The sequence below is a fragment of the Elaeis guineensis genome, chromosome 15, assembly GCF_000442705.2.
Source record: "Elaeis guineensis isolate ETL-2024a chromosome 15, EG11, whole genome shotgun sequence".
Classification (NCBI taxonomy): Eukaryota; Viridiplantae; Streptophyta; class Magnoliopsida; order Arecales; family Arecaceae; genus Elaeis; species Elaeis guineensis.
Window position 1 is genome coordinate 74,132,734 of NC_026007.2, and position 15,965 is coordinate 74,148,698.

Consider the following 15,965-nt stretch of genomic DNA (forward strand, 5'->3'; position numbering starts at 1 on the left):
TGAAGCTTTCTATGGTCTTGTGACAAATTATGAAGTGTTTTCGCAAAATTGGATTGTTGGTCTGACAGTAAGGTAGATGCAAAATCCAAACTTTGGAGGAGATAAAAAATCTATTTATGATGTTCAGGTCCCTGTTACAATGAAGGGAGAAATTATATCCTTCATCGTATGCAGCAACATTACTATGCACTATACCAATCATCGAGATGCGTTCCTATATGCAAATCACTGAAATGAGTATATGATGAATGGGACCCATAGGAATGCATCTTGGTGATTGGTGTCGTGCACGGCTATATGATGCATGCAATACAGGATATAATTTCTCCAATTAAGTGACATCAGAACATGGTTTTGAGAAAATTGTTGGGCTGCATTTGTCTGTTCTCTTGAGTTTGACTAGCACAAAGACCCAAACCAAGCAAAGCCAAACCATAAAAACTATAAGAAATTCTTTGTGCACCACGGACAATGTAAAAAATCTGATGTAGAGCACACCATCTTATCTCATTAGTCTATATAACCACCGTTTTTCAATGTACATTAAATGTCTGCGGTTTTACTTTTTTGTTTAAAAATTTAAATAACGAAAATATCTATACTCTTTAAAAAAAATTATGACATCTTATGTTCATATTATGACATCCTACATGTAAAAAGTCATAATTCGATATAGGATGTTATAATATGCCACAGTATGTTATAATTTTTTTCAAAGAGTAGAGGCATTTTCATCATTCAAAACTTTCAAACGAAAAAGCGAAACTGTGGGTATTAAATATGCGTTGGAAAGTGGTTGGATAAAAATATCCCTTCCATATACATCCTACGTACAGAAAGTTATAATTTGATATAGGATATCATAACATGCCAGGACGTTATAATTTTTTGGGCCATATTATGATATTCTGCATGCAGAAAGTTATAATTTGATGCAGGATATCATAATATGCCACAGGATGCCATAAATTTTTTCAAAAATGGATGGCATTGTCGTCATTCAAAATTTCAAATGAAAAAATAGAACTCCAGACATTAAATGCACGTTGGAAAGAGATGGCTGTATTGATCAATTGGAAAAGACGGTGTACTTTACGTTGAATTTTCTACACTCACCCATGGTGCACAAAGAATTTCCGAAAAACTATACCTAGTGCTATTTTGGGCTTGGTTGGGCTTTGTAGTCCAATTGTTTTAAAAAACAAATGTAGCTCGGGCCCGTATCCAAAAGTCCAAATATCGAGTTTGTTCCAGCAAGCAATATGTTTGCATCTATTTTAAACACAGCGGTACCAACGAGAAATTCTTTGTGCACCATGCGCGTTGCGGAATGCGCGCACCGCACGGTGATTGGCTCATGCATGGAGCCAGGCAGCGTGTAGGAAAAAAAAAAAAAAAATCGCCAGGCCCATGCGTGAACCAATCACAAACAATTTCTCCGGTGCCAACTCATCTGCACCTCCAATGTTACTGCATTACAGGAGAATGCAAGGAGCCAAATAAATATTTTTGACAAAGTACATTAAGTAAGTTTTACCAAATAATTTTTTTCAAAAAAAAATTTGCCTTCAAACTTATAAAAGGATTTTGTTTTTAAATCGATGGTGAACATGGCCACAGTCTAGGAAGTTTATGATAGTCATATATATAAATATAATCTCGGGGAATATTATGATCTCTCAGTATCACATAATTCAAGAACTGTATGCTTGTAGTCCTCTTCTACTCTGAAGCAAATTGAATCATGGCATTCTTTTTTTTGAAAGGAGAATCATAGCATTCAAGGTCGCTTTCTTGCAACATGACCGACTTCTGAAGATTGCGGTTGCCAGACCAGTAACAGTTTCAAACCAGTACATACCTGAAGATGTCCATCTTTGCAAGCTGACTTCATGTGCATGTAGAGTTATACTAAATATCACGCCCTTGTGACTCCCCAGTAAAAGTAGAAGAATGTACGAAACAAGTAGCGGTGATTGAAAATTACTAACTTGTATGCAAATAGAGCATATTATCCTACAAAGAAACTCTAATGTAGGTAAAGGACCAAGAAGCTCGTATTACTCTATTAAATACTAGGAAATCTAGTTAATTTTGTAATAATACCATAGAATTGCAGGCATGCTAAGTTTAGTTGCTCCTGCTTTACAAAAAGGAGAAGGAGAAGGTAGAAGCTAAGTTTTCTAGCTTCTCTTAGAAGAACTTTTTCTACTTTTCTTCCTGTAAAATTATTTTTTAGATATCATTAAAAATATTTATTTGAAAAATTACATTTTTGTTTAATTTTTATTTTATTTTATTTTATTTTATTTGAGGAAGCTGGAGGCTAACAGGGTTCCATTAGCCACCAAAAATTTATTTAACTGATGTAACTGTACAATGTAACAAAGGAGATTAAAGATAAGGTTATACAATGACTTTAAAGGAGAGGATTGCTACTGCCTAGGAGAAAAAAATATTCAGAAAGAAATGGTCAAAATAGACTAAGAAGAATTTTTAGACACGGATGTAGCAAATAATCACAAAGTTCATAGCTGCGAAGATTTTTCATCATCGTCTCAAGAGTGAAACGTGGCAAGAGGAAAGTACAGTAAAATAGGATGAATTGCCACCACTAAACATAGTCCTCTCCTTCGGAAGGAAGTTCAACACCAAGACTTCCATGCTGTTCTTGTCCAATACGAGCTTTTATTAGCCAAAATTTATTATCAGTCTTAGTTCAGTGCAAACTAGGCTAGATGCAAAATTAATAGCTTAGGCTTGGCCTAATAATAAAGCCTGCGGTGGTGCAGATTGTACTCTCTCTCTATCTTTCTCTATGTGTTTTGTGCGGACAAAGGCAATGCTAATGTAGTGTTATTAATAATAGAACGTCAAAACAAAACAGAGTTCAATTCATTGCTCAAGAGATGGAGCAGTGGCTGTGGAAGATCAGCATCCCAGAATCCTAAGGTTGTCATACGAGTTGACTCAATGACAGTTATTGGTTATTACTTGAATAAAAGCATGGGGTTCATTTAGTTGCAGGATCGCAGCCTAATGCAAAGGAGGCTCAGCATGGCAATATCAAAATGACGATGACTCCCTTTGATTCGTTACTCTTTCTTTCATTTGGTTGGACAAGGATGAAGGCCTTTTCCAACCAATTCTAGATCACCAGGTATTTCTTGGACTTGTTTGCGAACTGGACGGCCCACCTGGCCTGCTAAAATCCAAAGCATTTCCAACATGCCTAGATCTGAATTTTAGAGAAAGTCTTTGTGCACCATGTGCGGTGCAATAAAAATAACATGGAGCATATCATCCAACTACCTTAGAAAATATAGCCACTGCTTTCCGATACGTATTTAATGTCTGCAGTTCTATTTTAAAAAAAAAAATTGAATGATATAAAGATCCCTCCTGTTTCAAAAAAATTATGACATCCTGTAGCCATATTATGACATCCTGCAATCAAATTATGACTTCCTGCATATATGAAGTCATAATTTTTTTTCAAAAATCATAAAGAGAGAATGATATTTTCATCATTAAAAATTTATAAAATTTTTAAATGATAAAAATATCCATCTCTTCCTTATGACATCTTATGGCCAAATTATGAACAGAAAGTCCTAATTTGACCGTAGGATATCATAATATGGCCACAGGATGTCATAACATTTTTAGAGGAGTATTTTTATCATTCAAAATTTCAAACAAAAAAAATAGAACTGTAGACATTAAATGTACGTTGAAAAGCGGTGGCTACATGGCCTAATTAGGTGAGGTGATGTATTTTTTCTACACTGCATGCATGCGGTGTACAAAGAACTACTCCTGAATTTTAAGCTCAACAAATCGGGTCATGTCTGAAATACAAACACATTTGTTAAATAGATCGGACTCATGTTTTAGTTGACCTGGCCCAGCCCAGTCCTCCTCTTCTGCCTTCTCCTCTTCCACCTCATCTTCCTCTCTCTCTCTCTCCCTCTCCCTCCTTTCTCCCCACTTTTCCTCCGCATTCAATATTTTCTTAAATAACAATAATTAAGTACCGGATTGGGGCATCGAAAAGAGATCAGAAGGCCGGGCTGGGTCCGGATTTGAGTACTTTTAGTTACATCTTGGGTCGAGTCCAAGCTGAAACCAGCTTGGTCGGCCCAATGAACAAGTCTAATGATCTCTATAGAAAAATATTTTGTACACTGTGTGCAGTGCAATAAAATTGATGTGGAGTGCACGATGCCATCCTATTGGATCACATAGTCCTCGCTTTTCAATGCTTATTAAATGCCTGTAGTTTCGCTTTTTAGTTTGAAATTTTGAATGATAAAAATGCCATAAAATTTTCAATGATGAAAATGTCCTTCCCCCTTATGACTTTTTTGTTTTTAAAAAGTCATAATATATCTCCAGGATGTCATAACATGCTACGAGATGTCATAAACAGACCATAGGATATCATAATTTTTTTAGAATAGAGGGATATTTTCGTCATTCAAAATTTCAAATCAAAAAGTGAAACTGGCGTATTTAATTCGTGTAACTGGCGCATTTAATTTGCATTGAAAAGCATGGCTACGTGGTCCAATAGACAGGAGCGGTGTACTGTTATTGCACCATGTATGGTGCATAAAGAATTTCTCGATCTCTATAACAATAAGAATGGAGGAGACATATTTCAGGCTGGCATGTTGCACCAATATGCTAACATATGGAATGCAGGACGCAAGATAGAATTAAATATTTTTAGATTGCGTTTGGTGCATCGTCAGACAATCTTAAAAAGTAATCTAGATTATCTACAATCTAGATTAATTGTCAGTAATGTTGATTACCATATTTGATATACGCAGATAATATTTCAGTAAAATTATTTAAATCTTGATTGATATATTTGGTATGACAATCAGATTACTGATAATGTAACATCAAATTTTCAAAATATCTTTAAATCAAATTATTAATTTAATATTTTAAATTATTTATTTAATTTTTTTAATGATAAAAATTATTTTAATACTTATTTTTTTTATTATTTTTATTTTTATTTTTTTATTTTTTTCCTTTCTTCTCCTTCTCCAGCATGCCACACCCCGACACTTCCCTCCCCCCCAAAGGCACCCCACCCGTCGCGCCTTCGGCACCGCCCCCCCCCCCTTTCGCACCTCCACCCACCTTTCCGCACCGCCTCCTGGCCCCCGGCAAACTCGCACCCCGCACCCCCAATAGCTACCTCCATTGTCATCCTCACCCAGCCGCGCCGCCACCCTTGCCCACCCCATTGGTCCCTGCACCCCACCCCCACGACTTCCCATCCATCGTGCCTCCGGCATCGCACTCCAACCCTCCGATCGCCTATACTACTCTATCACCACATCCTCACCACCGCCTCATCCAGCTCGCACCCCACCACTGTCTCATCCAGCTCCGCCGCTCGTCGGTACGAGCACCCCCAGCTCAGGGGGGAGCGGCGGAGGACGTTGAGTAGGAGGCCGTCGGGGAGAAGGATGACAGAGCTAAAGTAAAGCCTACCTGTATCCTTTCTTATTTGTTTGTGATTTTCAAACATTACCTTTAAGCTTCAGAGCATTTTTATTGGGAGGCCAGGCTGAATATGTTCCATGAAAATGGGTTTTGACATTCATCTGATAGTCTAGACCTGCAATTCATTTTAACTGATGAATCACATGCATGAAATGGACTTCTTTTTTTTCTTCCGGGGAATGCTTTTATTGATTTTGCTATTATGAATGAGAAAGGGTTTGTTCCATCTTGGGATGTAGAAATTATGTGTGTAAGAATCGATGCTAGATTCACCTGAATGCAAATAATGAAATTTTGCCATTTTAAAACGAAGTGAAAGCCACTAGTTCCAAGCTCGCAGAGAATGAAATTTTGCCATTTTAAAATGAAGCAAAAGCCATTAGTTCAAAGCTTGCAGAGAATGCAAGTCATTCATCTAGAACATGACTGATAACATGTCGTGCATATTTGCGCTGCTGGCTGCATATTGCCATACCAATGTCACCTAACCAACTTGCAAGCTTATTTTTCAAGTCAGCATCAAAAGTGCATGGACATAAACAGGGCAGCAAGAAACAATGGTGGTCAGAAAAAACATTCAAATTCTAAAGTATTTTTCTTCTTCTTTACCTCCTCAGCCATCAAATGATACAAACTTTACATATATTATGGAGCTTTCACATGCTTGGAATATAGCAAGAACTTCCATTTGTTTTGACTATTTTTTATTATTATTTTTTTTTTAAAAAGTGAAAGATCTTTGTTGTGATTTGTGACCTATTGATTAGTTATTCATGAGTAGGAGTTTCAGTTTGTCTTTTACCTTTCAGTTTGCAGTAGATATACAAATAGTTTAACACTATTATTTTATTTGGAGGACTTTTTCTGAATTAGTTGAGAGATTTTTTGTCCATAGACATGCCTTCATAAGAATTGGATAATAATTCAAGGGCACGTGCTGCTACAAAATGCATGATTTGAGGTTCTACATTTCTAAACCATGAATTTAGCCACATGTTTGGCAAAGGTTTATGGTTGACCATGACCTTCATATTAAAGATATTACTATAATTACTTGTGATTAATGGAGCCAAATCTTGATCTCCCCATCTAAGTTGTTTATCTAAACTCTGAAGAAAGAAACTAGAAGATTTAATTAAGCGCCAAGATTAAAATAAGGTTAGCTAAACTTGTCAACATCTTCCAACCAACCTATCCTCCACCTTTATTCTATTAACATGATGTTAGACCTAAAGCTGGTGTGGCTGTGTTTGGGAGTTTGGTGTTGAAACGCATTGACCTTCGCATCGGTCACAGGACTATTGGTTGGAAAATAGAAACACGGGAACAAATTAGGTGGGTCCATGGCCTTGATGCTTCACTAGCCATTTATTTGCTTGGAGTCTCAAACTAAGATGGGATTTTCCCTGCTGATGTTCCAGTGTGTGGAAAGTTTTTTTTTTTTTTTTTCTTTTCTAATGATGGATGTAAGGAAAAGTTGGAAACTAAGATGCGTCAAGATTGCTATGCGTCGCCACTGATGACAAAAATAATGGGCTGGTAAACATAAAAGTTTTGTGGCCCATTTGATGTTCCCATTTGCTCTGGAGACAAGAAATCACCCAAGTGATTGGAGGATGAAGGATTAATTTTTGGATCCACCGTCTTTGATAATTGCCTTGTAAGGTGTATTAACCAACCACTAATTAACAAAACTCAAAAAGATCCTTGTCTGTGAACTTTTTGCCTTCATATGGCTGCAGGTAGTTTGTTGCACCTGCAATTCTGGGCAATAAAATTTTTCTTGTCAGCTACTTCACAGTGTTTGCATCCAGGCTCACTTTTGACTTTCACTGTTTCTTAAATTTTGATATGTCATGATTGTCTATTGATTGCATACATAATTTTTTTTTTAAAAAAAATGTAAAATCACTCTCACCTGTATCCTAATATTTTAGAACTATTTTTCTTAATCATACGAAACTTAAAAAAAAGGAGTAGACAACATGTGCTTGGTTGCATTATTATATTATAAATTATCGTATGTATAGTACTTTGGCATTTTAATCAGTCATTTCTTTTGTTCTGTAGAAAGATCATCCGATTACCATATGGTTGAAATAAAGCCAATGTCATACAAGTAGATTTCTTGGCATTTTTTCAGATTTAGCAAACACAGTCATCATTTTGCTGAAACATTACTAGAATACATTCTTAAGCATAAACTAAGCTCAGCATTTTTTGAGGAAGAAAATTAATTGAGCCCATCATAATTTTACCTTTTGTGCCATTTTTAAGATAAATTTTTGTAATTCTTTCTTTCAAGATAAAGTTAGATTAATCCATAGATATTATTTAGATCCATATTTTTAGATGCCATCAGACCAAAAATATAGTTTCTACGAAGAATGGTGATATCAATTGATGCAAACCCCAGAACGCACCAATTATGAGCAAAACCCGATCTGACATCCTGCCAGGTCGTCATTGACTGATCCGTACCCGTACCCGTACCCGACCCGTGAACTTGACGGGTCGGGTGAATGGGTAGCATTCGAAGTTGCCACCCTACTGACGGCATCTCGGACCGCATTTATAGAGTCCAACGTGGCATCTACCAAAGGCACGTGGCATCTATTAAAGGCGCGTCGCACCAATGCGTATTCCCCACTCCGCGTCTCCCCCCAAGATGCCTTTCCCACTTCCACATCCAATGATATGGTCTACCCAGAGCACCCCCTCTCCCAAGTCGTCGACGACCTCGCAAGCGGGAGGTGAAACCACGGGGGTGACCAGATCCAGATCTCTTTGCCACTTTCTTCCTTGCCCACCGCGCAAGAAAAAAATAGCACTAGATGACGAAGCTATTCTCCAATCGCGCTCGTATCAAATTTATGCGACTGTAGGATCTACAGTTATATTAGCCTTCCGGATAACGTGGACGGCAGTTTTGTGTCTGTATACAAAAATATATGCGGGGTACAAGAAGAAGAGAGCTCGTTCGGACTAATGTACCCTACGTGGTGGAGTCATCACAACCAAAGCGAGCCCGTTCGGACGGCAAATCTGAAACGGAACTGACCATCTCCACTCGGACCGGATTCCCTCCGCTGCCCGTTGGAAGCTTTTAGTTCTCCAGTGAACTGGATGCTGAAAACGTAAGACTTCGAATGCTAATGATGAAACACGACTATTAATGCCCTTCGTGTATCGCCTTGGACGTTGCAGGGGGACAAAAATTTTCCGCTGGTGAGTAGAGCTAACATGCTTCCCGTTCTTTTAACGGAGGGAGACCGCCTTTTTTATATACGCACGTAGAAACCCCCTTCTCTTTCACTTCCTCTCTCTCCTCTTTCCGCATTCCCTTCTCTCTCTCTCTCTCTCTCTCTCTCTCTTCTGAGACTCTGGAAGTAGAAGGAGAAGCGAGCGGCCGAAACCCTAACTCTCACCCGGGAGGGCTTTTCGATCGGGGGCGTAGCGTCGATCCTCCTATGTGAGTTCTGCTTGAGCCGATGAGCTGAGGCGATCGGAGGATTTGGCGGGTGAGATCCGAAACCCTAGCGCCCGACTAGAGTGCTGGCGAATTCCGATGGGGACGGCGGTTTTCGTGGCGGCGGACCAAGTTTTAGCTCTGAGCCGATCGAGCTGACGCGTTCCGAATTGCATATCGCGGTTCGATTTGGAGCGTCCTTATATCGATAGTTTGGATTTTTTTTTTAAATTTTTTAAGGTAATTTAAGCATCTAACTCTAAAAATATCGTCGCTTCCAGGAGTTCTTTGGCCGTTATCTTTTTAAGAAAAAGTGGAGAAGCTTAGAATAATTAGTGTTTGTGAATTCCTCGGATTTTAGGGATGGCGGAGGAGGTCATTAGTTGGTTTATTTTCCAAAGGGAACATGATTTTTTAGCTAAATAGGTTCTTTTTCTTCCTTTTTTTTTTTTATTTTTGTTTTGTAAGCGAGTTTTAGGGGATCAGTGGAAGTGTAGCTGCGATAGTACTGTTTCCGATATAAATTTTTAAAGTAAATTTACCATCTCGATTCGAATAATTTCTTCTTGAGAAGTTTTTTATTCTATGATGGAAAATTTTAAATTCGTCAATGGTTTTGTGACAATTTCTCGTATTTTGTGGTTTTTAGGGATTTCTCGGGTTGAATTGTGTTCTAACCTTCCTGGATTTGTTTTCTTCTGGTTTGAGTGATTTATCGAAGATCAGCGGAAGAACCGTTGGGCACATGAGTTATAAATATTGATGTGAGCTTTGAATTATTAATGTTATTACTAAATTTCATAGGCTAAGCATAACAGCATTTGCTGCTGAGGGTTTTATTAGTGTTACGTTTTCTATTTTGGAGATTTTTTTTTCATTTTCCACATACTTTACTGCTGCTTTGACCGCCGGTCTCTCACTGATTTTAATAAGTTTGTTTCTAATAAATGCAATAAATTAGGGAGGAAAAAAGGGAAAAATCTTCTTTGAACGAAAATATGTCTCTTGGACTCTAAGGATTTGACTTTATGGGAAGCGTTTTCCTTTCTTCTCCCATGGTCGAGAGGAGTGATTGAATTTTATTCGGGGAGAGTAATCTGTTTGCTTTTTCCTGCTGCTTTTGCTGTGCTCTACTTTGGTACAGGACATCACATCTAACGCCTAAAAAAATTCGTTTTTTCCAAAAATTAAGTTTGCGGCCGATTTCATCAACCCATCTTGTTCGCTTGTCTTTTATTTTATTTTATTTTATTTATTTTATTTTATGATGATGATTAGGAGAATTGTCTTTGGTATGTTAAAAGAAGATTTTTAAGATGCACCAAAAAAAAAAAAAAAAGGATTTTGAGGATTTGGGCGATCATCTTTCTTTCCTTTCTTTACCGATAATTTGGTGGTTTAGGGCAGTTTCCTTGTGTGACCTCTGTTTATTTGGAAAGTTTGATTCAAAGTTTTAGCGAGAATTTGTTAAAGTTGATGGTTTCCCTTTTTTTGCCCCTTTGAAAACAAGGCTTTGAGCGGAACTTTCCAGCCGGGTAGCTTTCTATTTGTGTACTTCTTTTATTAATTTATAATACTTTGGTTTCGTGTTTTTGCGTGCAGGGGCAGCTTGGTATTGGAATCGTGATTTCGTTTCGAGCATTGGTGCGATGGTCGTGAAAAAAAATCACATCTTCTTACCGAATAAACATTATTGTTATTAGGGGTTGCTTGAGAATTTTTTTCCTTTAGTTCTTTTGGACATTTTTTTCTTTTGATATACGCAAGTATGGGCGCCAACTGTTGTGTTGCTGCAAGAGACAAGCCATTGCCCAATAGAGGTCAGTTTGAAGTTTCGACTTATAGGAACATCAGACACTCACCTTCATGGAGCTTTCGATGGGATAATCGAACACACATAGAGGATATCATGGAGAACCCGATCCGATTTTCTCAAAACAATAGTGGAAATGCAGGCTCTGAAATTAAGAGTGGGGCAACCACAGAAACTGAAGGCCTTTCAGATGGGGGAAGTCCACCAAATCCTTTTCAGACACAAAAGTGGCATAAATCTTCTACAAAGTTGGGAACTGATGGGAACTCTCAACCTACTGCTGCCGGTAATATTTTCTAGCTTTTTCTATGCAGCTTGTTTTTTTAAAGGTTGTCTTTATACAAAATCTAATTATTTTCAAGGCGATATGGCACAAGTATTTGTCATATTGTTGAGAAGTAATTTGTCTACTCATGTTAGATTGTTCTAAGGAGTTATAACGTAGACTGCAACTACACCTTCTTAGTGCACTGAAATGAACCAAGGATTCCAATCCCGACGTGACGTCCCACGGACATTGAGATGGAGAACCATCCCATGTATCAAGACAGGACCATCCTACTATCGTCCCAGCATCCCGATCAGGACATTTTGGTACATCCCATCCTAAGTATTGGGATATGGTGAGATGGCGGTACATCTAATTCTATGAGAAAACTGGGACAACTTCGTCCCCCAGGATTTAAAACCTTGAAATGAATAGTGCTAAAAAGAGGACGAGCACCTGGGGATTATTTGAAGTTCTCTTCAACCTAGCATGTTATGTAATATGTGTAGTCAAGCCCTTTTTTCTTAAAGGGATGTAGAAGATTACATTCTGGTAATGAACGATCTCTCTTTAAAATAGTGCTGAAAAACAGTCAGATTCTAGTAAACAATCTATATTCAATTAGCCAGCAATTGTCAGAATGCTAGCCCATGAAAGTTGTCCAAATACAAAACAGTGTAATATTCTACAAATTTCCTGTTAATTCGGTGGATGGTAGAGACATTAGCAGTCCAACTCTGGACAACTTGGGAGACAGAGCCCCCCATCTAGCAGTTCCATTTGCTCAATTCATTGCTGCACTTTGTGTTTGATTCTATTTGTAGATGTAAAATATCTTTCAGCAATTCCTGTGGCTAAGCCAGATTGAATTCATCCAACAAGTTCTTGTTCAACTTCTCTCTTGATTTCTATTATATTTATGCTATATTAACAGGGAATTTCTGAGCCCTCAGTTCATGCCAGTGGCAATTTGTCAGCTACCATTTTTTATCATTTCATGTGCTTAACACTTCAGTATGCCACCTAGTGTCTCTACTTTCTAATTCATTAACAGGATTTTCTTTCATTTTCTGGAGGTGAATGAATGCTGGTAATCTGCTTTTATCAAGGAAAACTCAATGTTAGGAGTTCAGTGATACTTGAGACAATATTAAACAGTATGCAGATCAATGCTGTTGGACCAAGTTGATGGGATAGATCTTTGTATGTATGTCAAATTGAAGCAAATTTTGCAGATGTAGTTGTCAAGTGAAAAAAAAAAAAAGTCTGGGTCATATTTGTTTGTTTAAAATTTGTTCTTGACGGAGGAAAACATACTGTTCTGGTGCCAACCTTTAGTTTTTTTCAATGATCCTTGGATTAGCTTCTCTAATACTCCACTTTGGTGATTCACCTCTGGTTTTGAGGAAGGAGTTTGTCAAGGGATAGACCAAACATAAGCGGTTTTTATGTCATAGGGAAGCAAATTTTGCAGATGTAGTTGTTAAATGAAAGAGAAATTACCATATTTGTTCATTTTGAATTCGTTCTGGAATCCTTGATGGAGGAAAACATATCATTCTGATGCCAATCTTTATTTTAAAGATCTTTGGATTACATTTTCAAGCACTCCACTTTTGTGGTTCACCTCTGACTTTGAGGAAGGAGTATGTTGATGGAGGGACAGCACAAAGTGGGATTCAACTCCATTTGGTACATTAAGGTGGGTTAAGAAGAGGATATGGCAGTATGTGAGCATACTGTAGGAGTTTTGGTTATGGGTGAGGTTTTACTTGGAAGTGGCGTTGGATATTTGGGACAAAGTAGGAAGACCTTGGGTTTTGTTAGAGTGTTCTGGTGTCTAAGTAGGTTGGTGACATAAAAGAAGATTATATTTGGATGGTATACTATTAATATAGGAGGCATTTTCAAGGGTAGGACAAGTGACCTTCATGGTTGGTGGAGAGGATTATGTTTGATCTTGGGAAAATTTGGTGGAAATGTTTGAAATTAGAGAACGTTCAACTAATATGGGTACATATGTTGGAGATTCCAGATGAAAGGAAAAATATCTGTCTGTGAGGATATTAGAATCTGAACAGGTCAGGGACTCGGTGGTGATATAGAAGACTTGGAACTCGAAGAATTAATTGCTACTCAAGTGGCCTTGTTCAAGACAGGAGCCTTTTGTTAAGACTTATCTTCTATGCACTGTTTTAAAAGACCAACTAGGCCAATTAGACAACCTGCTTTAACATTTTGCATGATGATTATGGAGGGTGAGATTGTTTTATAATTAGTAATGGATGTTGTGAGCTTACTACTTACCATTGACTTACTACATCTTATTTGTTATTTATGTTTCATTTGTGGGATCATGAGTATTTTAAGACATTTTCTTGTATTTATTAGTTTGTCACAATCTGTTTTTTTTTGGGCAGCCTTGACCTTTGGGTTCCTGCTTATCTGCCTGCAGAGCGCCTAGGTGCTAAGTGGCTCCCTAGCCACCTGTTTTCCTTTAGTCTGTTGAAACAATGCTTCTGTCTTGGTTTTATAGGTATTTTTGGTCCTAGTGGAAGCTTGAGGTGTAAAAAATAGTGCCATTGTTTGAGGTGGTTGCCTTGCTGGCTTTTGCTCAACCAACATTTGAGTTCGACCTATGATAACCATGGGAAAGAAGGCACTTGGAATTCTAACTCTGGTGCAAGATGATGAAAATGGATTTATTAATTTTGATTGGTTTTTTAACTTCCTTTGTATAGTTTGCAATGTTTGATCAGTTAAGAATTTCTTTATCAATGTAACAAAGTGATCTTAAAACCTTAGAAACTAAGTTCTGCGTAATTTTGAATTTAAAATTATCATAGAATCCTAAAAACATATAATAGGCTTCTAAGACAAATTTTATGATAACCAGCAACATAGAAAATATGTTATTATAATCATGCCAAGCTCCTTATATAAGAACCCATAATCACAAAGATAGGTGAGACAAAATATTAGTAGTAGTTATGTGACTCTCTATTAAAGACAGGCCCCTATAGATGATCCGAGCATCTATATAAAATTCTGATATGTATCAATGCATAAGTTTCTCTACATTAAAGACAAGTTATATAACTAGCATATATTAACATCCTGAAATTGGAGCTGATTTTTAGAAGCAACTATTTATCATGTGAAAGAGTTAAAACATGCTTAGTTTGATAGAGTTTTTGAAGTTTGAAATTTGACATGAATGGGCAGTGATTCATCATGTGGTGTTGGCACGAGTCCACCAAGATGCATTATCTCCAAGCTAATGTCCATGGGTTCTTGGGCAGGCATCATAGTTGATTGGTTTGATAGTTATAATGATTGCCAGATTCTTTTACAAAGATGGGATGTCGAAGTTGCAACCATGAGATGGTATGGACATGGAGTCACATTATAATTTGCTAGTTAGATAATTCTATCTTCAGGAATTTTAATATGCATATATCATACAACAAAAGAATTCTTCTTTCTCATCCTCATTTAGAGCTAACTGGCAAGATAGACAAAAAATATGCGGATACGTATGAGCCACCAAGCACAAGCTTGATAGGTTAATGTTGCTGAGAAGGTGCTTTAGTGGGGTCTAGTAGGAGCCCACTTGTTTGCTCTAGGTATTTTGGAGAAGTCATAAATGCACCAGCCATCATCGTTCTTGCAGTTGTACCTATGGATGAGAATATAAAGACATCTAATTGATAGGTCCTGTATCAATTTCCATTGTAATACATATGGCAGACATTAAATATGCAAATCCCTGAATGGCTGGAATGTTATGTTCATGACTTGTTTAGGAAAGACAACAACATAGTTGCACCACCTCATGATCCATGTTTTTGTCTTGGCATCCCTGGCAAGATGGTTGAATTTGGGGTCTTTGATGCTTCCGTATATAGGGTGCTTGTAATAATTTGGGTAGCTTGAGATGAACCATATGGCACTGCAAAATTTCTTAGGCTGTATTCGGAAGCAGAATAAAGAAGTCAGAATAGTTGCATTAAATGGAGTAAGTTGGAGCTGTAAGGAAAGGTTAAATTATTCCACCTTTTTCTTTGGGTAAGTTATTCCTGATTTAAGTGAGGTGAATGAGATAGTAGGAAAAGAAGTAAAACGTTTATGGTGTATCATTTTTCTGAAATACCCATTCCATCCTTCTAAAAAAGTGGTTGCTTCTGTGTGCTTGAATGACTGTTTGGCAGAGAAGAGGTGATATAAGTGTGTAAGAGACTTTATTCCTCCTTAACATAGCCTTGATAACTAAGAGATAAGGAGAAGTTGGGGAAAGGTTTGCATAGGTTGGTGCAGCTGACAGGTGGGTTATGTTGGTGGTGGTTATGTGTATTTAGAACAACCATAAACCATTATAACAGTCATAAAGGCCGCCTGCTAAAGTATATTATTGATATAAGGAATCAATGATGGGAATTTTAGAAATAATGAATATATGGCCATTAATTTCTGAGGATGATTGCCACAAAATGGGAACAATGATCTTTATTTTATGTTTTACTGTCCATCTAAATAGTATAATATTTTAAGTTCAAATCTTTGTATTGGTTGGTAATGATAACTTTTGGTATGTGAATAGTGAGCTAAGCATATAATGACTCTTTTCTATAGCAGAAAGTAATGATCATTATAACAATCATTATTTTATTTCTAATATCTTCAATTGAGGCAGATATAGACAAATAAAATTGTAATTTCTGCTATAATGGTCGATAGCGGCAATAGAGCAGATGTCATTCAGAGATATTGGTGTTTATTGAAACCTTGCTACCTACAAAGTCTACCTAACACACAGCCCTGTGAACTCATCACAATCCTCTCGTCATCCTTCTTTCCTATAGTTGCCTGACCATTTGATGGGGTGA

At 37.3% G+C, this 15,965-nt stretch overlaps 1 protein-coding gene and 1 pseudogene across 2 annotated transcripts in view; both read left to right on the forward strand.

Annotated features, from left to right (window-relative positions):
• The first annotated feature begins 8,839 nt into the window (after window positions 1–8,839).
• Window positions 8,840–15,965, forward strand: part of LOC105058777 (uncharacterized) — a 44,490-nt gene continuing 37,364 nt past the window's right edge. The window contains exons 1-2 of one of the 2 annotated variants that reach the window (XM_073248975.1): window positions 8,840–9,238; window positions 10,601–11,097. In XM_073248975.1, the coding sequence (XP_073105076.1) occupies window positions 10,767–11,097 (331 nt within the window). In that variant the 5' untranslated portion in view covers window positions 8,840–9,238; window positions 10,601–10,766. The remainder of the gene's footprint in view (window positions 9,239–10,600; window positions 11,098–15,965) is intronic. The other variant, XM_073248976.1, reaches the window with a different exon arrangement.
• LOC140854094 (uncharacterized) overlaps window positions 11,730–15,965 on the forward strand; it is a 9,947-nt pseudogene continuing 5,711 nt past the window's right edge.